This window comes from Pseudonaja textilis, chromosome 2, assembly GCF_049901715.1.
Source record: "Pseudonaja textilis isolate UNSWEBS1 chromosome 2, rPseTex1.2, whole genome shotgun sequence".
Taxonomy (NCBI): domain Eukaryota; kingdom Metazoa; phylum Chordata; class Lepidosauria; order Squamata; family Elapidae; genus Pseudonaja; species Pseudonaja textilis.
Window position 1 is genome coordinate 74403643 of NC_141991.1, and position 22177 is coordinate 74425819.

The window sequence follows — 22177 nt, forward strand, 5'->3', positions numbered from 1 at the left end:
CATGGGGAGCAGAGACTGTGAAGTGTGGCAAAGTTATATGGAAAGCTTAAGTGTCTTGAATGCAGACATGCTGGTTCCAATATGGTTCAGAAGTGCCTGCCTTTATATTAATCTATTTAATAATCATGGATCCAGCATCTCAATCAAGTGAAAGGTAGGGTCGTAGCCTTGCACTTGTACTCATTCAAACTCTTATGGAGCATATACAGCTGAAACTCAGAAAATTAGAATATCGTGTAAAAGTTCATTTATTTTAGTAATGCACCTTAAAAGGTGAAACTAATATATGAGCTAGACTCATTACATGCAAAGCAAGATAGTTCAAGCCATGATTTGTCATAATTGAGATGATTATGGCTTACAGCTCATGAAAACCTCAAATCCACAATCTCAGAAAATTAGAATATTACATGCAAACGGTAAAACAAGGATTGTACATAGAACAATATCGGACCTCTGAAAAATATAAGCATGCATATGTACTCGGTACTTGGTTTGGGCCCCTTTTGCAGCAATTACTGCCTCAATGGGGCGTGGCATGGAAGCTATCAGCCTCCTATCTGCTGAGGTGTTATGGAAGACCAGGATGCTTCAATAGCGGCCTGAAGCTCTTCTGCATTGTTCAGTCTCATGTCTCTCATCTTTCTCTTGGCAATGCCCCATAGATTCTCCATGGGGTTCAGGTCAGGCAAGTTTTCTGGCCAATCAAGCACAGTAATCCTACGGTCATTGAACCAAGTTTTGGTGTTTTTGGCAGTGTGGGCAGGTGCCAAGTCCTGCTAGAAAATGAAGTCAGCATCCCCATAAAGCTCATCTGCGGAAGGAAGTATGAAGTGCTCCAAAATCTGTTGGTAGCTGGCTGCATTGACTCTGGACTTAATGAAGCACAGTGGACCAACACCAGCAGATCACATGGCTCCCCAAATCGACACAGACTGTGGAAACTTCACACTGGACTTCAAGCATCTTGCAGTGTGTGCCTTTCCATTCTTCCTCCAGACTCTGGGTCCTTGGTTTCCAAATGAGATGCAAAAGTTGCTCTCATCAGAAAAGAGGACTTTGGACCACTGAGCAACAGAGCAGTTCTGTTTTTATTTAGCCTAGGTAAGACGCTTCTGATGTTGTTTGTTGTTTAGGAGCAGCTTGACAAGAGGAATACGACATTTGAAGCCCATGTCCAGGATCCGTCTGTGTGTGGTGGCTCTTAATGCATTGACTCCAGCCTCAGTCCACTCCTTGTGAAAGTCCCCAACACTTTTGAATGGCCTTTTCCTGACAATCCTCTCCAGGTTGCGGTTATCCCTGCTGCTGGTGCACCTTTTTCTTCCACACTTTTTCCTTTCACATAACTTTCTCTTAATGTGCTTTGATACAGCACTTTGGGAACATCCAACTTCTTTTGCAATTACCTTTTGACGCTTTCCCTCCCTATGGAGGGTGTCAATGATGGTTTGCTGCACAACTGTCAGGTCAGCAATCTTTCCCATGATTGTGATTCCTACTGAACCAGACTGAGAGACCATTTAAAGGCTCAGGAACCCTTTGCAGGTGTTATGGCTTAATTAGCTGATTAGAGTGGGACACTTTGAGCCTAGAATACTGAACCTTTTCACAATATTCTAGTTTTCTGATATTGTGGATTTGGGGTTTTCATGACCTGCAAGCCATAATTATCTCAATTATGACAAATCACGGCTTGAACTATCTCGCTTTGCATGTAATGAGTCTATCTCATATATTAGGTTCACCTTTTAAGTTGCATTACTGAAATAAATGAACTTTTGCACGATATTCTAATTTTTTGAGTTTCACCTGTTGGTAGACTTTTTAAAATCACCAACTGGCCCTTCAGGTCTTCCATCAGTGTGTTAATATCTAACCTTGTAGTAGGACTATTACATATTCCTATTATCATCTTATGACTATCACTTTGTTCCTTGTATCTTATTATTTATGATTGTAGCAGATGATTTGTGATCTATTACTTTGTTGTTGGTATGTATATTGAGAGCTTATGCACTGGAAACAAATTCTTTGTGTGCCCAGTATGGCCAATAAAGAACTATTCTATTCTATTCTATTCTATTCTATTCTATTCTATTCTATTCTATTCTATTCTCCACTATAATTTTGATACAGAAGTGAGTGCTGGAGCAGGATTACAAAATGTGGCTTCTTTAAGTACTCTGTCTCTGTTGTTCTGTTTTTACCCCTGTGGGCACATTGACAAATAAAATAGAAAATGGAAGATAAAATTTCATCCATCCCACCTGTAACTGCTGTCAGCCCAATCCTCTTCTTCCTCTTCCTCCTCCTCCTCCTTGGATTGCAGCCAAGATGTCTCCACCCAAGTTAGTGTTGCTATTTACTGGTAGATCAAGTCAGTTTGAAGGCAAGCAGTGCAGGATTTGTTTCAAGACTTTTCTTTTTCAAAGCCTGCGAGTCATACTGCTGTGTAGATGCCATTTTAATGCACTTTACCGCTCTAACATAATGCAAAAGATGTTATGCATTCTTTGACTGTAGTGGTGTTCCGATCATGGCTCCCTCTCCTCCTATAGCATAATCCTGGCTCTGGTTAATTAGATTCCAGGAGAAATCCCTTTAGTCTAATGCTTTACTATTGCCCTTCCTTGTCAAGCACAGACACTGATGTTGCTTTAATCAGGAATTCATCTTGCTTACTCTCTGCATCCTAACTGCTCCCTGGAGGAGGCTAAAGTGTGCTTATGCATATTGTAGAGATTTATTCAAAATGTCTGCAGCATGGGCAGTAATTTGAACTGTTCAATCTTTGCCCTGTCCCTTCAGGCTGGCATGATTCGCACGGACAAGGACGAGTATTTCATTGAACCTCTGAAGAAGGGGAAACAGGAGGAGGAAGAAGGAAGGACCCATGTGGTATACCGCAGGACAGCTGTCAAGGGAACATTTCTCAGAGAGCACCCAGACACCCAGCCTAGAGGTAAGGTTACGGTGGTCCTGAAAAGTGATGCCTGAACACTTTCAGATATAAGCATGTGTTCAGTAGCACCATAGGTAGAATTGTTCAGCTACTACTGCTTTATATCCTTGAGGAATGAGATTCCTTCTTTCTAGTTGTTGTGCTTCAACATTTGTTGCTTAAATGCAATAGAAGACCTAAAAGAAGTGGGTTTAGGTTAATTAAGCTTCCTGACATCAATTGTTGTCCTAAATACTTGTTTTTTAATTGTCCAAGCAATAAAACAGGCAGCATAGGCCAACTGTGACAAGTTTGAACTAAGGAAAGGAGGTCTTTAAAATGCAGGTCCATTGTATATAAATTAACAAAGAATGCTAGATGTGAAAGAACCAGGAACCTCTGTGAATAATATAGATATGTATAGCACTAGTCAGGCCTTTAGCTGACCTTGGAAAATTTCAAAAAGTGTATAGGAAGGCTTCTTGTGTCCCCAATGGCCCCTTGTATATTATCCATTCCCTCCATTCTCAATATGGAAATAAGAAAGGAAGACACTGTTTATGCATCTAAGCACACACAAAAAAATGCAACTAGCATTTGCTTTTAGACCTGCACACTGAATTTATAAGGATCAAGAGTTGACCTGAATTAGCATAGCCATCTCCAGATCCCTCTGGTCTTGCAAGGTTCCATGCATAGATTGAATGTTTGAACAGAATTGTTACAAAAGTTTGTGTGGCTGAAACAATCAGCCTAGCTTGAGCACCCCAGATTGATGTGGTCAGAGAAATTATTCAGGCTGTTCCCAACCTTTAGATATTGATTCTGAACTGTTGCATAATCAAGTGCTGATAAATCAAGACTCACATAGTATGCTTGAATCGGCCCTTAGGGTTTTGTCCAATTTCAGTACTGGTGAACTGTTTCCAGAGCCTTGTAATTATCTAGGACTGTAAGTAGATGTTTGCTTTCTTCATAATATTATATTTATTCTTGACTGGGCAAAAGTGTGCGTGTTTGGAAAAACCCTTTATCTGTTCAGTCTTTCCTTAGATTTGAACATTCTAGAATCCTATCTTGCTGTTAAGAGTTGATTAGAGTTAGACTTGGAAAAGTTGTGTTATAAGAGTTGGTTTATTCTCTGTTGTACATTTTTATAGTGCTCTGAGATTTTTAATAAAATAAGTGTTGTCATACATAAGAAGGGGCAATAGCCCAATAGTCATGCTCATGCATGGCATGCCGAAGATACCACTCCCAGTTTTGGAACTTCCAATAAATAATTTAAAGTGAAACATGATGGGAAAGATTTCTTGGGCTTGATGGGTGAACGTCTGATGTTAATCATAGTTTCCTATATTCCAGTAGCAAATTCATAAGAACTGTTACAAAGCAGATGGGTGAGAATCTATTATGCTGTTCCTCCACTGTACAATACATGATGTAGTGTAACATCACATGATGTTAGAGGGACTTGGGTTTGCTAAGTAAAGTGCCAAAGAATAAGTTACAAAGGGTCAAGCTTGGCTTTATAGCAGATAGAAAATACTGAGGAAGCCATGGGATTTCCACACCATTTATCTTGATCTTTCCATCTTCCTCTTCATTTTAGCAGAAATTTGTGCCTCATCGACTGTCCTGCACATCAGGAGCTAGAACCTCACTTATAGTGAAGGGCTTTGTCCCATAAAATAAGATTGGACTACCAATTTAGTTTTCTTCTGAATGGGGTGGCGGGGTGGAGGTAGTGTCATTATATTTTTTAGCTAAAGCAATTAAACAAGCTAGGTGCTAGACAAACATTGAACAATAAAGGTACATTCCCTCTCAAGTCAAACTATGTATCCCTGTAGCCTACAGCCCTGGGGCCAACCCTGCCTAGTGTTTTGTTTTCTTGAATCAGCCAAGGAGCTAAGTGCTACTATCTGTTGAGAACAGACAAGGCTCACATATGAAAAATAGTTGTTCCTGATCCTAATGATTTAACTATACGTTCTTTACAACATGAGAGAGTGAATGGAAGAAACAAAGCATTGAATAAGTGTTGCTTTACAAGGTAATTAGTCCTTTGGTTTTTTTAAAAAATATACTTGTTTACTAAATACTTTTTTGAGTGTGATTATTTGATTTAGCTGCTTTGTTATTTATTTATCAAATGTAGAGGTGAAATTCGAAAAATTAGAATATTGTGCAAAAGTTCATTTATTTCAGTAATGCAACTGAAAAGGTGAAACTAATATATGAGATAGACTCATTACATGCAAACAAGATAGTTCAAGCCATGATGTGTCATAATTCAGATGATTATGGCTTACATGAAAACCCCAAATCCACAATCTCAGAAAAGTAGAATATTGTGAAAAGGTTCAATATTCTAGGTTCAAAGTGTCCCACTCTAATCAGCTAATTAAGCCATAACACCTGCAAAGGGTTCCTGAGCCTTTAAATAGTCTCTCAGTCTGGTTCAGTAGGAATCACAATCATGGGAAAGACTACTGACCTGACAGTTGTGCATCATTGACACCTTTCATAAGGAGGGAAAGCCTCAAAAGGTAATTGCAAAAGAAGTTGGATGTTCCCAAAGTGCTGTATCAAAGCACATTAAGAGAAAGTTATGTGAAAGGGAAAAGTGTGGAAGAAAAAGGTGCACCAGCAGCAGGGATAACCGCAACCTGGAGAGGATTGTCAGGAAAAGGCCATTGAAAAGTGTTGGGGACTTCCACAAGGAATGGACTGAGGCTGGAGTCAATGCATCAGGAGCCACCAAACACAGACAGATCCTGGACATGGGCTTCAAATGTCATATTCCTCTTGTCAAGCTGCTCCTAAACAACAAACAACATCAGAAGCATCTTACCTAGGCTAAAGAAAAACAGAACTGGTCTGTTGCTCAGTGGTCCAAAGTCCTCTTTTCTGATGAGAGCAACTTTTGCATCTCATTTGGAAACCAAGGATCCAGAGTCTGGAGGAAGAATGGAAAGGCACACACTGCAAGATGCTTGAAGTCCAGTGTGAAGTTTCCACAGTCTGTGTTGATTTGGGGAGCATGTCATCTGCTGGTGTTGGTCCACTGTGCTTCATTAAGTCCAGAGTCAATGCAGCCATCTACCAAGAGATTTTGGAGCACTTCATACTTCCTTCTGCAGATGAGCTTTATGGGGATGCTGACTTCATTTTCTAGCAGGACTTGGCACCTGCCCACACTGCCAAAAACACCGAAACCTGGTTCAATGACCGTGGGATTACTATGCTTGATTGGCCAGAAAACTTGCCTGACCTGAACCCCATGGAGAATCTATGGGGCATTGCCAAGAGAAAGATGAGAGCCATGAGACTGAACAATGCAGAAGAGCTGCAGGCCGCTATTGAAGCATCCTGGTCTTCCATAATACCTCAGCAGTGCCACAGGTTGATAGCTTCCATGCCACGCCACACTGAGGCAGTAATTGCTGCAAAAGGGTCCAAACCAAGTACTGAGTACATATGCATGCTTATACTTTTCAGAGGTCTGATATTGTTCTATGTACGATCCTTGTTTTATTGATTGCATGTAATATTCTAATTTTCTGAGATTGTGGATTTGGGGTTTTCATGAGCTGTAAGCTATAATCATCTCAATTATGACAAATCATGGCTTGAACTATCTTGCTTTGCATGTAATGAGTCTAGCTCATATATTAGTTTCACCTTTTAAGGTGCATTACTAAAATAAATTAACTTTTGCACAATATTCTAATTTTCGAGTTTCACCTGTATATAGCTGCCCATCTAATATGCATGTAATGGTATAAGAAAATGACTTTGGGAGACACATGGGATACTACACAATGGTCTGATGGATGAAATCTGAGTCTAAAGGAGAGCTGGGGGTAAGAAAGCATGTCAGAAGGCATCTTCCCTTGCTTTTGGCAGAATGAAAGTAAGGAAGGGGAGAGGTGCTTTCAGACTTGCAAGATTCTATAACTGTAACCTTGTTTGTTTGTTTGATTGATTTGAACTCACGGACTCCTCCTTTCCAGCCTGGTGCCTTAACCACTAGATTACAATTACGGTGGTGTTAATACTTATGGTTGATGCTTCTTGTCTGGACTATCTTGAAGAGCTGACAGAATGTAGCTTGGGCAGTGCACATAATTAAAACAAAACCATTAAAAATATAAACAAAAACATGGGAGTGCATTCAAAATTTTAAGGATTTTCTTAAGTTCAATAGGTTTGGAGCCAATCACATCTCAAGGGAGATGATGTTCAACAGGACAGGTGTCATGGCAGAGAAGGTTCACCTGCTGGGTCCAGACTGGTGGAACACCTAAGCAGACTGGGCCCAGTGATGTGCTCCTCTTGTTGGAAATGTTGTGCTAATTGCTGCCAAACCTAGAGCTTGCTTTCCCCTTGAGCCAAGTTTGATTAGTTGATTAAAATGCTGCTTAGCAATGGCAGGAAATACTCACCCCTACTACACAGATCAATATCAATCATACATTTTACAAAGTTTATTACTCTTGGAAATGTAGTGGGTATAGAAGAGAGACATAGCATTAATTGGGGGCCCTATTTATCTATTGCTTTCCATCTCATCACTGCAGCCCTAGTGAATGCATATGAATGCACGTTGCTGCTGATGAAAAGATACTCATCTTACTCAAGTAAGCTGGAATATAGGAGGGTTTGAAAGTGAGCAGAGATTGGGCATGCTCGCTGGCATTCATTAAGTCTGACTATGTTTTTAGATGAGAGATCGAAAGGATAACTGATTATATGATAAATCACACATCTTTGGATGAAACAAGGCCCTGCTTCCACAGGATTCCAGATTTCATGGGTTGCAAGCGTAGATTACTTTAGACTTTCTGATTAACCCTTGGAGATCAGAGAATGAAAGAGGTGAGGTTGCATGTGCAGCCCTGATCCCTACCCGTTCTTTTGGGTTGTTACACATTCAAGCAAACTTCTTGAAGAAGGTTTTTAATCGTTTAAATTTGTGCTAAAGCCAAATGATCAGGTTTCCCATGTAGCACATTTTTGTTATTCTTCTAATGCAGATTGTTGGGTTAATAATGTGTTGATGCAAATTATTTCAGTGTTAGGAAAATATTTAACTGCCACATATTTTTCTCCGAAACAAAAGAGTTTGAACATAATTCATGCCTTATGGCATTACTTTTAAAAATCTTAGTTGTTAAAATAAACAGAAAGAGAAACAGCACACAGCAAACAGAAATTCTACAAAATAGTAAGATTTCCTACTGGAATTGACAGAGTTAGTCAATATAGTCTTTGGCACCAATGTCTCAGAAACAGTAGTTGAAATCCAGGATATGTAATGCAAATTATTCTCAAGAGTTATTTGAAATGCTAACCCATTTATTAATGTACTGTTGACCAAATCTTAGTCCTGTTTCCTTTGGGCAAAGTAGTCTGAAGCCAATGCAGTGGGGGATTCAATTTTTTTTACTACCGGTTCTGTGGGCATGGCTTGGTGGGCGTAGCAGGGGAAAGATAATGTAAATTCTCCAGTCAGAGGTGGTATTTGCCAGTTCTCCGAACTACTCAGAATTTCTGCTACCTATTCTCCAGAACTGGCCAGAACCTGCTGAACACCACCTCTGAGCCAATGGTGTTACAAATCAAAGTGAATAGTTTTACTATGTACACTTGATGAAAAACATAAGAAGTCTATATCAGACCAGAGCTCTCTGGTAAACAAATAAACACTTAAAACAAATACAAAATGCAGTAAATGTAGTTTCTTCCTGCTTGTGACATGCTTATCTGCAGTTGGTATGCCATGGGAGTTGTGGTAGTCTTCTAATATCAAGTTTATATGCTCTGTTTGTTTTATTGTTCGTTCAGTTCTTATCTGGGTTATTCATTTTGATATTCTTGTATCAGCTAGCATTGTTGGATGGTAATTGCCATTAGTTAAGACTTGCCTAAGATATCTGGGAACCAGCAAAGGATTTGTGTGGAAGAAATCCAAACATCTGTCTAGCTCTATTTTGTGCAGGAGGATGAAGTTTACAGTGTCTCCTGAAGTAAGTTTCTGGGATGCAGATGCCTACTAATTTTTGTATATTTATAATTCTCATAAGAATTAATTATGACACATTTCAAGAAAAAAAGGAACATAGTACATTTGACTATTGTTCAAAAAAGGCACTGGTGAAAATTGCCTTTTCCACCCAAAAGATCAGGCAGGGCAGCCTGTAGAGTGAATAGGAGGTTTGAATATTACTAGGGCTTGCTTCTATAAGGTAATAGTGAACGGAATTCTTTCATTATGATTTTCTATCTTTTCTTTAATTATTACTTATCATAAACTCTTGGAATTTTGTGTCCTTGTCTAACTGATTCCAGTCTGGGATACTTCTTCTAGGAGAAGAAAAGTAAAAAAGGAATACTATATTTACAATATCAGAACAGCCCCTTGAAATTACAGTCTTCAACATAATATAAAAATCAGGGATAAAAGCTAATCCCTTCTGAGCTTCAGTTTTCTATTAATCTTTTCAAATCCAGATAATTAAATAGAAACCTGGTCACCTTTGCAATGCAATACTTTTTCAGTTTCAACCTTTCTGGTTTTTATGGTATTGCTTATCTATTTAATTAGAAATAAAGGAATAGCAGGTGGCCACAACCTTAAACTTAGACATTAAATACTTTACCTTTTTTAAATCCCACCTTTATTATTCTTATAAACATCTCACATCTCATTGACTATATCTAATACTTCTTTTTCCTCCTATTTTCTCCACAGCAAAGCTGTGAGGTAAGTTGGGCTGAAAGAGAGGGACTAACTGGCCCAAAATCACCCAGCTGGTTTTCATGTTTAAGGCGAGCCTAGAACTCCCAGTCTCCTGGTTTCTGGCCTGGTTCAACTGATTCTCTTATTTGTGTTACTGTGCCCACAGATTGTAACCTAAAACTAATGGAGATGCTACACGTGCTTGCAAAGATTTGTCTATCTGTTCTTCACTGTCCCATACTCTTTTATTATCCTATGCATAAAACTGTATTCTATGTTTTCCACAGAACTTCAGTGAAAACACAAGCAAATTAACAAAACAATTCCTATTGTTGACTTCCAGACATTTTGTCTTTGAAAGAAACGCTATGTAGTTAAAGAAAACATAACAGCATAAGATTGTGTCAGTCTGGAAATAATTTTAACATGAATCAAAATGTTTTATGAGTTAAAAGAGAAAAGAAATGCATCTTGGCAAAACAGTCTGGTTTTGGTTTAATGTCAGTAAAAGGCTTAAGGTTTTAACATTTCCAGGATATATCTCATGATGGTACTTTGTCAGTAGGCTGGGGAATATAAGCTTTCCGAACGAGTATCAATCTTAATAGTTCAAGTGCAACACTAATATATTTATGCCAAACATCATAATATGTGGGAAAATGAAGTAAAATAAACTATATGAAAGCAACAGTTGCATTAGTATGTAGCTGTGGTAGCGAAATGCACCAAACAAACTTAATATGTTTCTCATAGGTTCTGGTATGAGAACCATTCCAAAACTTCCTAAGGATGGGCAGCAGTGAGATAAGAGTGGCATTTCTAATTCATGTATTATTTTTTTTATTTTAAAAAGAAAGGCTTATTTCACACTGCAAGTAATAAATTTGCGTCATACAATGCATATGCTTTCTAGTTGGTGAGATACATACCACACTATTTTGGCTTGGTAGTCATTTGCTCAGTGATCTGGTCTGCATAGACTAGCATGATCCTGCACAGAGCAAAACTGCCCTTAATTTGCGCTTATCACATTTTAGCTAAAATGTGCCAATACTGACCAATACTGTGATTGTTAGAAGGTGTGATTAAGATTGGCAATGCAGTCTGCACCTGTATCCTGTTAAAAGGTATTATATGAATGGCTTGATTGAGCATTGATTGGATTGAGGAGGTCAATACATAATACAACAAAATCAAATATGAATTTAGGGGGCAATTGTAGAACTTTCTAAGTGAGTAAATAGCAATAGCATCTAGACTTATATACTGCTTCACAGTGCTTTACAGCCCATCCTAGGCGGTTTACAGAGTCAGCATATTGCCTCCAAGCATCTGGGTCCTCATTTTACTAACCTTGGAAGGATGGAAGGCTTATTCAACATTGAGCTGGTGGGAATTGAACTGCAGGCACTCAGTAGAAGTAACCACTTCGAACCACTGCGCCATCAGGGCTCAATAAATCATTCAGATAATGTGAATACTAACTGCTTGATGAACAGTTCTGTAAAAAAGTGTTAATTTTAGATACTTGGTTTAAAGGTAATGTCAACCCTGAAGCTGACCTGACTGAAGCCATATCCCTCACTTTGCTTTCATGGTGTGGAGACAATAAATTGGTCCTCAACACCAATAAGACCAGGGAGCTTATAGTGGACTATAGAAGGAACAGATCAGACACCCAGCCCTTGCTTATCAATGGAGAACGAGTGGAGCAGTGCCCAGTTTTAAGTTTCTGGGTATTACCTTAAAAGAGGATCTGACCTGGGGTGCCCATATTGCAGCCCTGGTCAAAAGGGCCCAGCAGAGATTATACTACCTGAGGCTTCTCAGAAAACAACAACTGAATGAGAAACTGCTGGTGACCTTCTACCGCTGCACCATAGAGAGCACTTTAACATACTGCACCTCTGTATGGTTTGCCAATTGCACAGTGGCAGATAGGAAAGCACTCCAGAGGGTTAATGTCATTGCCCAGAAGATCATTGGTTGCTCTCTCCCCTCTTTGGAAGAGCTTTATAGCTTCCACTGCCTTAAGAAAGTTCAAAACATTCTCAAAGATCCATCTCATCCTGGGAACTCTTTTTTTGGCAGAGGGTACAGAATAATAAAAACAGCTTCTATCCCAGGGCAGTAGCTCTTTTGAATTCTGCTGTATAGTGCATTGTTGGTGAGGTATTGGGGGCTTTCCGTTCAATGTGTGGAGTGTGAAGGATGTGTGTTTGTGTTTATTTTCATGGTCATAATGTATTTGATTTCGTTGTACGAAGTGCAAAGACAATAAAGTAAACTAAACCAAACTCAGTTCCAGTGTGGCAACACTGAAGCTTCAAAATGGCTTTGTTCAGGTCAGCTTCATAGCTGACATTATCTTTAAGCCAAGTATCTAAAATTAGCACTTTTTGTGGCAATTGATATGTACATACAATAGCAAATGAATAAATACATTCAAAATAAATGATTGATTTTATTTTTTATGATCTGTAACTGAGAAAATTTGGGCTACATGGGTGACAAAAGATTCGAATGTGAGATTAATTGTTCAACACTGAACAGGAAATAAAACAAGGATATATGATATCTCCCTGGATAAATCTGTAAGAAAAGCCTGTGGTGATATCAGGGATATTTTGATTGGATATGTGAATGTGTGTGTACTTTTATGCAGATGGTATCAAGTTCGCTGAGAAACCAAATTATTTTCAGAAAATTTTATGTAGATCATATAATGCCGTAAGAAGAATTGTTCCAACAATTAATGCCTCAATTAATTTGAGTAGTGGTTGACATAGAAAATGGACTAGACAGTTGCAAATTGCACATGAAAGGCAAAAACTGGAACAAGTAAATGAATTTGTGTACCTTGTGGAAAGGACACAAATTAACAAAGATGAGAAAATGATGGAGAAATTTTCAGAGGCGCAATTGCTGATGGAAAGGCGGTGTGGTCTCTTGTGAAAGATGAAGGTTTATTGAAAAAAGTAAAAATGGCTTCTGTTCACTTTTGTTGAACAGCAAAGAGTTGGGTACGTCAAGCAAACCATTTATGCAATTTCAATGCAGTTGGAATGGGATAGTTAAGAATTGTGTGAACTGAAAAAAAAACTTAGGGTCAAGAATGAATGGGTGCTGAATGAATGTAGGTTGAATACAAAAGTGAGGGATCGGTTATGAAAGAAGTATGTTGAGGCCATCTGCTCATCAAAAGAGAATAATGAGGCTCAAATTAAAAAAAAAAAACTACATGAAGAAAGAGTACATGGATTATGCCTTCTGGAGGAAAAAAGATTTCAGAGTTTTCTAAGAAGAATTTGCCTCTTAAGCTGTCATCCTGTGCAATGTTTTTGATTTCCCTAGGGTATATACATTACTTTTTGGGAAACAAGTGCATCTATTTTTTCCTTTGTTCCTTTGGAATTCCTGAAATGACTCATGAATTGGCTGCTAGCCATTCTGATTTAAAGAAACTCTGGCGATTACCTTTAAAAAGGAATTATTCCATTAGAAAACTGATGTTTCTTTAAATCCAGTCAATATTTCCCTTTCAGTATATAGTCCCAATGATTAATGAGGGTTCTCTTATTGTGCAATCGGGAAAGCAGCAATGATTTTTTGGCGGGGTCCCCTGTATGATATGTGCATGATAAATACATCTGTCTTTGCCCTGATGTCCCCTCTCCTTTTTGCAGAATCGTATAGATTTTCCAAGATGTGATGGATGTGGATTTTATTGTGGATCAGCTCCCTAAAATAAGAAGCATAGGTGTGCCCTTCTGAGGACATGAATCTCATGTGATTGTTAGACTAATGCTAACCACACAGTTGGGTGACAAAGCTTCTTTTCCTAAAAAAAGAAAAGAAAAAAAAAGAAATAAAAATTATATATCACTAGACATTAGATCTATCACTGGGGTTTTCTTTTCATTTCATCACTATAGTAGGTGAGTTGATCCCTTTTCTCTATTTATTTTCTCCTTCTGAGCAAAAGAAAATAAAAACTTTTGATAGACCTTCTCTGTTATTTTTACTACATTAAGAGGTGGGATCCATGATCAAAGCTAATGGCTGGATTTGCACATTATATTAAACTTGGTGGCTTAGTTCACAGATACTGCTGAGCAAAAAGAGCACCCCCCAAAATTTTTTTTTACAAAACACAGTGACTGGGTTCACTCAAATGCAGAGACAAAAGCAAACAAATCTTTCAATGTGGCAGGTGACAGTCAATGAAGTGACTGACAGGTAAAGAAATGGGGTCCTGAATGAGCCAATGATATAGTTGCCTATAAATAAAGATGAAAAAACAGAAAAGGGGTTTCATTTCCTCTGCACCATAAGAAAGCATAAGGGGAAAAAACACTTGTGTTATGTTTGAGCAATGAGAGGCTGAACCAGAGCATGAGTGCAACAGTACTTTATTTTACAAATAAAGGGCTGCCCGTGCTTGCCAAGCCTGGAACTGGCTCACAGCAATCAGCGGCCAGTTGGACCCCGCAGCCTGCTTTTATAGCTGGCTGCCGGGGAGAACCAACCAATGGGGAATGGGGAAATAACGCCCACACAAAGTGAGTGGACCTGAGTGAGAACTCCTTGAGTCCTCAGGACATAACACCCCTTCCACCCAGATGCGAACACGCATAGTCCTTGAGGTAGATGGGGGGTTTGTGTTGGCGCCCGGAGCGGCGCAACTCGGGAACATTGTCTGACTGTTCGGTATCAGTCTGTGACGGTTGAGCTGGCATAGTGTCGCCAACACTCTCTCTGGACTGGGCATCCTCGGAAACCACCGGGTTGGTTTCTGGGGTCAAGCTCTCGAGGGTTGGATCCGGTTGGTCAACTCTCTGGGCACTGTCGTCCGAGTTTGGGCTGACCGGAACGACCGCTGGTGCAGACTGGTCACTGGGTGCGGTGCGGCTGGGTGGCGGATGAGACGGTTCCCCTTCGACTGGAGACTCTGGATTCTTGTTTGCGAGGTTGCTGAGGCGCCTTCTGAGTTGGTCTATGTGTCTCCTCCAGACGCGACCATCCTCCAGCCTTACTCTATACGATCTCGGCCCGGTGACGGCGATGACCTCGCCCGGAATCCAAAGTGGGTCCCCAGCGAAATTCCTTGCGAATATCGGCTCCTGTAACATAAAATGTCTAACCCCGAAGTGGAAGCGAGGGGAGAGTCAGGGCAGTATTGTGGGTGCAGTCTATCTAATACAGTCCTCAGGCGCCGGCCCATCAGAAGTTCCGCTGGGGACTTATTGGTGACTGTACAGGGGTTGAGTGTTGGCTCATCAGGAACCGTGAGAGTTTGTGGTGCCAGTCATCTCTGCCAAACCTAGCGAGGGCCTCTTTGGTGGTCCTGACGGCCCTTTCAGCCAACCCATTACTCGCAGGGTGAAATGGGGCTGTGAAATGTGGCGAATGCCTAGGTTGGCTGCAAAACGGCTGAATTCTACTGATGCGAACTGTGGGCCATTATCGGAGACCAAGGAGTCGGGTAGTCCATGTGTAACGAACAGGCGCGTTAACACATTGGTGATTGCTAGTGTGGTGGTCGTGGATAGCTGCGCCACGTCTATCCACTTGGAATAAGCGTCCACGACCACTAGGAACATCTTTCCATGCACGGGGCCGGCCAGATCGATATGGATTCTAGACCAAGGGCGCTGGCGCTCTCCCATCTGGTAGGGGTGGCGATGGGGGGAGCAGGACGGGATTCCTGGCAAATGCTGCAGGAACTTACCCAATTGACAATGTCCTCGTCTAGACCCGGCCACCACACGTAGCTGCGTGCCAACGCCTTCATTCTCACAATGCCGGGTGTCCTCGTGCAACGCTTCCAGGACTCGGGTACGCAGCGAGGTCGGAATGACCACTCGAGTGCCCCACAGAAGACAACCCTGCAAACTGGACAGCTCCTGCATGCGAGTCTTAAAGGGTGCGAATTTGTTATCAACATTGCCTCCCGGCCACCCCTCCTCACCCAGTCGAGCACCTGGGCGAGCGTTTGGTCTGCCTTGGTTTTGGCGGCGATGTCAAGGGCGGTGATGGGCAGGTCCAACTGGGTGATTTCAAAAATGGCATTGACAGGAGCTGGGTCTTCAGCCGGAGCGGTAAGGGGCAGCGACTGAGCGCGCGTCAGCGTGGGATAGGGTTTTGCCCGGGCGGTGGATAAGTTTGTATGAGTAGGCCGCTAGGAAAAGTGTCCATCTTGTCATCCGAGGGGAGAGGACTTGAGGTGTCTGTTTGTCGCCGGCCAGTAGGCCCAGGAGGGGCTTATGGTCGGTGACCAGTTCAAGAAGTGGCCAAAAGGAATTCGTGAAACTTTTTCACGGCTGCAACAGCTGCTAGGGCTTCCTTGTCTATTTGGCTGTAATTTCGCTCCGTGGCCGAGAGCGTCCTGGAGAAAAAGGCGATGGGGGCCTCGGCGCCATTGGCGAGTCGGTGACTAAGGACCGCCCCAATTCCAAAAGGGGATGCATCTGCTGCCAGTACTAAAGGAAGGTTGGGGTCGAATTGTATGAGCACTGCCTCTGACGTAAGTAGTGATTTGACGGCGTTAAACGCCTGGTCTTCTTTGTGCCCCCAGTGCCACGGTGACTTTTTGTCTAGTAATCTGTGTAGGGGTTCGGCTACTGAGGCTTTATGGGGCAAAAAGGATGCATAAAAGTTTAGGAGCCCCAAGAAAGCTTGTAGCTCCGTTTTGGAGGTCGGTGTGGGAGCTTGTGGATCGCCCTGACCTTGGACTCCAGGGGGTGAATGCCAGAGGCGTCAATTTTATAACCCAGAAAGTCCACCTGTCTAGTGGCAATGGCGCATTTTTCTTTTTTTAACTTGAGGCCATGCTGTCTGAACCTCTCTAACACTGCTCGCACTCTCTGGAAGAGTTGGGGTCTGTCCCTGGCCGAGACCAAGATGTCGTCAGTAGGGTACTACACCAGGGAGGCCCTGTAAAATCCGCTCCATGAGGGATTGAAAAATACCCGGGCAACACTTACGCCAAATTGAGACGCTTGCATCGGAAGGCACCCCTGTGAGTGACGATGGTCTGCAGTTCCGCTGTTTGGTTATCAACAGGGAACTGTTGATATGCTTGAGACATGTCCAATTTAGCAAAAATACTGCCCGGTTCGAATGTGTGCAATAAGTGCTGAATGACGGGCACGGGGTAGGCGCTAACTTGTAAATATTTATTGATTGTTGTCTTGTAGTCCGAGCAGATTCTCAGGCTACCATCTTTTTGAGGGTGTGACAATGGGCGTCTCCCACTTGGCGAAATCTGTTGGCTCAATGACCCCTTGTTTTAGTAGTTTATCCAATTCAGCGTCTAGTTTTGGTCGAATAGCAAATGGAACTCTACGTGGTTTTAATCTGATTGGGACTGCCTGGGGTCAACGGTGAACGAGATGGGGGTTCCATTATAACACCCCAGCTCCTCGCTGAACACATCTGCGTAGTCAGCGAATAAGGAGTCAGTGTCTGAGGGTGAGACAGCATGGACTCCTGTTAACCCCTAGGCCGAGGTGGGGAAACCAATCGAGCCCCAATAAGGGGGGGTAGATTGCCGTTAACTACCACTAGAGGTAGGTGGCCTTTAAAAGCTCTAAAACTGACAAAGAACTTGCCTCTGCCGATCACGGGAATGGCCTTCCCCTGGTAGTCCTTCAGACCGAACTGGCATCTCTGAAGCCGGGTAGTAGATAGGCTGGGGTGGAGTCTCTTGAGGGTGTTCCACGAGATTATTGAGAGCGCTGACCCTGTGTCAACCTCCATGTGGCACGGTTTACCTTCTAGGGAAACGGAGAGAGAAATTTTACTAACAGAGTGGCAAGTACGCCTGGCAAGGCGGTGCGTGCGACAGTTTAATACTTGCCTCTGTGGTCCCGAGTGCGAGGACGGGGTCTTTGTGCCGTGCTTTGGGGGCTTGGCAGACTCTCGCAATGTGCCCCTCTTATGGCAGTTGTTGCAAACGGCTCCTTTAAACTTGCAGGTGGCCCTTTGATGTGATCCCCCACAGGCTAGGCACAGGGTGATGTGCTTGGGTGGACCGGTGTATTCTTGTTTGGCCCCTACCTGTGACCGTCTGTCATTGGTGAGGCGATGGACATCGTTCTCATCGTTGTGGCCTTCCTCCGCTTCCACCTCTTCGGAATGGACTGGGAACGCTGCTAGCTTGGCGCTTGGGCCCTGAATTTCGGTGGCTGAGTTCATTGCTAGCTCGGCTGCTAGGGCCTCCTCTACCGCTTGTGCGAGGTTGAGGTCTTTTTTAGCTAGCAGTCGCCTCTGTAGGTTGAGATCCTTGACCCCACAAACTAATTGATCGAGGAGCATGTCCTCCAGGTATGTTCCAAACCCGCAGTGCAGGGCTGCTGTTCTGAGGGTGGCCATATATTGGTTGATGGTCTCCTTACTTGATTGCTTCCTCATTCGGAACGTGAACCTCCTGGCGATTTGTGAAGGCCTGGGAGCGTAGTGGTTTGTGAGGATCTCAAGCAGCTCGGACCACGGAACGTTTTTCAATTCTCTCGGCGCCACGAGTGCTGCAGCGGTATCGTAAACGGTGGCTCCGCAGTAGATTAGGAAATAGGATTTTTTCCAATGCTCTCCCGCATCCGACAGGCCGACCGCATCGATGTAGTGATTGAAACGGTTCTTATACGATTCCCACTTCTCTTCGTCTGGTTTAAACGCCGGGAATACTGGATTGGAACTCATGGTGCTGGAACGGCTGGGCTACCTGCGGAAAAAATCTCTCTGGGACTACGAACGCTCGTGAGTTACTAGTGATATCAGCTCTGGAGAGGTTTTTTTGCTACCCTCTCTTTCTCTCTCTCTGGGTTACCACGTTGGCTGCTAGCCGTTGGAGGTGTCTTGATTCGTGCCAAAAAAGTGGGCGTTAGTGACTCTCTACAGCGCTGTGCTGTGATTCCTACTGGCTCGAAATTCAAATGACACCCGTTTGAATTTCGCGCCAAGTGCAGAGCGGCTGCGGCTCGCAGCGCTTCACTTTCCCCGTAGCGGGGCTAACAAGCGGCTACAGACGCTTCTAACTATTTGACTCAGACCGCTTTCTCTGGCTGCGGATCTGCGTTTGCTCTTTTTGATCGCTCGTTTCGCTAGCTGACCGCTCTCTCTGGCTGCGGATCAGCGTTTCCCTTGTCGCCAGCCGATCGCTCTCTCTGGGCTGTAGATCGGTGGCTAGTGACTCAGCGGTTGCAAGGTGCTTCTGGTAGCCATCCCATCCTCGTCGCCAGTGTTATGTTTGAGCAATGAGAGGCTGAACCAGAGCATGAGTGCAACAGTACTTTATTTTACAAATAAAGGGCTGCCCGTGCTTGCCAAGCCTGGAACTGGCTCACAGCAATCAGCGGCCAGTTGGACCCCGCAGCCTGCTTTTATAGCTGGCTGCTGGGGAGAACCAACCAATGGGGAATGGGGAAATAACGCCCACACAAAGTGAGTGGACCTGAGTGAGAACTCCTTGAGTCCTCAGGACATAACAACTTGTATAAGCTGTTTATTGCAATTTATTTTTAAAACTCATCTTTGAATGTTTTGGTCAGTTTGTAAAGTTTCTTAGAATTACATTGACATCTAAGTTCAGGTTAGCTTATATTTTAGAAATCTATAATTATAATTTCCAAGAAACAAACCTCCCCAGGTAAAACTGTAAGACCCATGCTCCTAATGACTAAATTTACTTTGGAAGATTACTGCATCCCATGATAGATTCAGCCACTCTCTCCCATCAGTATGAAAGAGATAAGTGTGTGTGTGTGTGTGTGTGTGTGTGTGTGTGTGTAATCCTGCCATCCATCTAGGTGTCTGCCCTTGAGCATTTAGCTGCTGTGCTCTATATGATGAAGACTGGAGGATCTTTCACAGTGGCATGTATGACTGAATGAGCTTTGCTTAGCAGACATGTAATCAAGATGGTGGGCAAGAAAAAAGGGTTTGTGTAGGTCATCTGTAATTACATGCTGGCATTGAAAGATCATAGCTTTGAATTCTGCAATTGAATATTTATTTATTTATATTTATATGGCCACCCTGCTTGCCAAAATGATCTGGGCAGCAAATAGAGTATAAGAATTATAAATCACCATTTAAAAAAACCCCACACCACATAATCTAAACAAAAAAGAAGAAACTGCAGCCAACCTCAGAGTAATAACTACCCAGGCTTCACAAATTTGCCAACCCCAAGCCTGGGTAAACAATCAGGTTTTAGGTGCTTTCCTGAAGACCAGCCGGTTGGGCCCAATCTGATATTGGTAAGATGGGTCATAGGATGGTATTTCATACTGTGGTGCACACTAAGGAGCTTTTGTGATGTGTCTGAAGAAGTTCCAGCCATTATACCCGTGATGGTGAACCTATGGCATGCGTACCTGAAGTGGCAGGCAGAGCCATCTCTGGTGGCACACAAGCTGTTGCCCAGATCAGGTCCACTGCGCAAGTGCACGTGCCTCCCACCAGCCAGCTGATTGTCGGTATCTCTTGCACACATGCGGGGTTGGGTCACACACGGGAGATTCACGCACATGTGCAAAGGCAAGTGGCATGTACGGGGGTCACACACGCATGCGCAGGGGGCAGGGGGCTCACGCGTGCATTGCATTATGGGTGCAGGCACATGAGGATGAAAAGGTTAGCCATCACTGCATTATACTAGGGAGCTCTTCTGATTCTCAGTGCTTGGAGGAAGATTTGTTGTTGAGCTGATGAATAGATTGTTAGCTCACCTCATCATCCTGAGGGACCTAGGGAGTCTTGTTCTCATGTTGCACAGCTTATTACCTGCTACCACAGCCAAGCCTGTTTGATGATGAAACATTCAGTCACCTGAAAACAAAATCCCTAGTCTTGTGATTAAGATTTCTTCCTTATATATATATATGTAAGAACTATGAAGATGAATTCTGAGAATACAATACATGCTGACTGCTAGAAGGGACAGATCTTTGTACTCCAAATCCCCCAGCTAACATGGCTAATCTCTGAGAAGGGGATGCCATCTGCTCTTGCCTGCAGAGATGATTTAGGAATTCTGCTTGCATGCCTGGCATAGATGATAGGGGAGGGTCTGATCTGGTCAATCAGTATTATTTGATGGGCCATGCCATTTCTGACTGTGTGCTCTGGACGACAGAAAATTTCATGCCAGCATTCTTTTAATTGTCCCTCTTCCTGGATTGCTTTTATTTAATTTAAATGTTGCGTTAGGAGTGACTTTCATTTCCTGCCCCTTTGCTCCTTCTTTAAAGGCTGCACTTTTTTTGGAAGTGAATGGGCCTTTTCTATGGATGGATTTGGTATCTAGGCAGGGATTAGAGTCACAAAGAACGTGGAGTAGGTGGCTGCTTCAATGGACACTATCCAGTGGTTCAGAAGTTGCTACTATGGGAGGTGAGATGGGACTTTTAATGGACTTTTATGATGCGGTGGATTTTAAACAATTTTGTAAGTTGCCTGGAGTCACCAATATAAGAGTTGGGTAGCTATGTAAATTAGAGATAGATGGATGGATGGATGGATGGATGGATAGATAATAGATGATAAGATAGATGATAGATAGATGATAGATAGATAATAGATGATAAGATAGACAGATGATAGATAGATAAATGATAGATAATAGGTAGGTAGGTAGGTAAGTAGGTAGATAGATAATAGCTAGATAGATAATAGATGATAGATAGATACAGCTAGATAGATAATGGATGATAGATAGATATAGATAGATAATAGATGATAAGATAGATAGATGATAGACAGATAAGATAGATAGATAATAGCTAGATAGATAATAAATGATAGATCATAGATAATAGATGATAAAATAGATGATAGATGATAAGATAAATAGATAATAGTTAGCTAGCTGGTAGGTAGGTAGGTAGGTAGGTAGGTAGGTAGATAGATAGATAGATAGATAGATAGATAGATAGATAGATAGATAATACCTTGAAAGCCTGAATGGGATGGGCACTTGGAGTTCTGCTGCTTTTGAAAAAAAATTTCTTTGCATGAAATCATGCCAATATCTTCTGGTCCAAGATAGTTTAAAGCAGTGTTATCGTGCACGGCTGCAAAAAACCATACAAGATGCCATAAGAATTATACCTTTCCTTGTTCTTCGTTGCTATCTAGCTGTTTCTAGATATATTTTTTTTAAAGCTGAGAGATATATTTGTCCTTTTGCACAGAATAGCATCTCTTGCTTCTGGTACTCATCTTCATCCTCTTGCTTCTGCATATTCTCTTCCTTAATGGGGAGTTGATTCTTCTTTCCATTTGCTACTGGGCTCAATTTTTTAATTCAATAAAGCTTCCTCCTTGCTCATCAGCTCAAGTGTGGCCACCTGCTTCCCAGAATCTTTGACTTTTTCTTGAAGGCCTGTACATTCTCTCATTCCTGCCAGACTCTTCTCAAGCAGAATCACAAACAAGTCATTAGCATTGCAGGTCACAACTGCAGGCTCCTGTCCTTCTTT

The 22177-nt window shown here is 42.3% G+C and overlaps 1 protein-coding gene across 2 annotated transcripts in view; it reads left to right on the forward strand.

Moving 5' to 3' along the window:
• Window positions 1-22177, forward strand: part of ADAMTS2 (ADAM metallopeptidase with thrombospondin type 1 motif 2) — a 301090-nt gene that overhangs the window by 109949 nt on the left and 168964 nt on the right. For both annotated transcript variants that reach the window (XM_026696557.2, XM_087924326.1), the window contains exon 3: window positions 2812-2965. In XM_026696557.2, the coding sequence (XP_026552342.1) occupies window positions 2812-2965 (154 nt within the window). The remainder of the gene's footprint in view (window positions 1-2811; window positions 2966-22177) is intronic.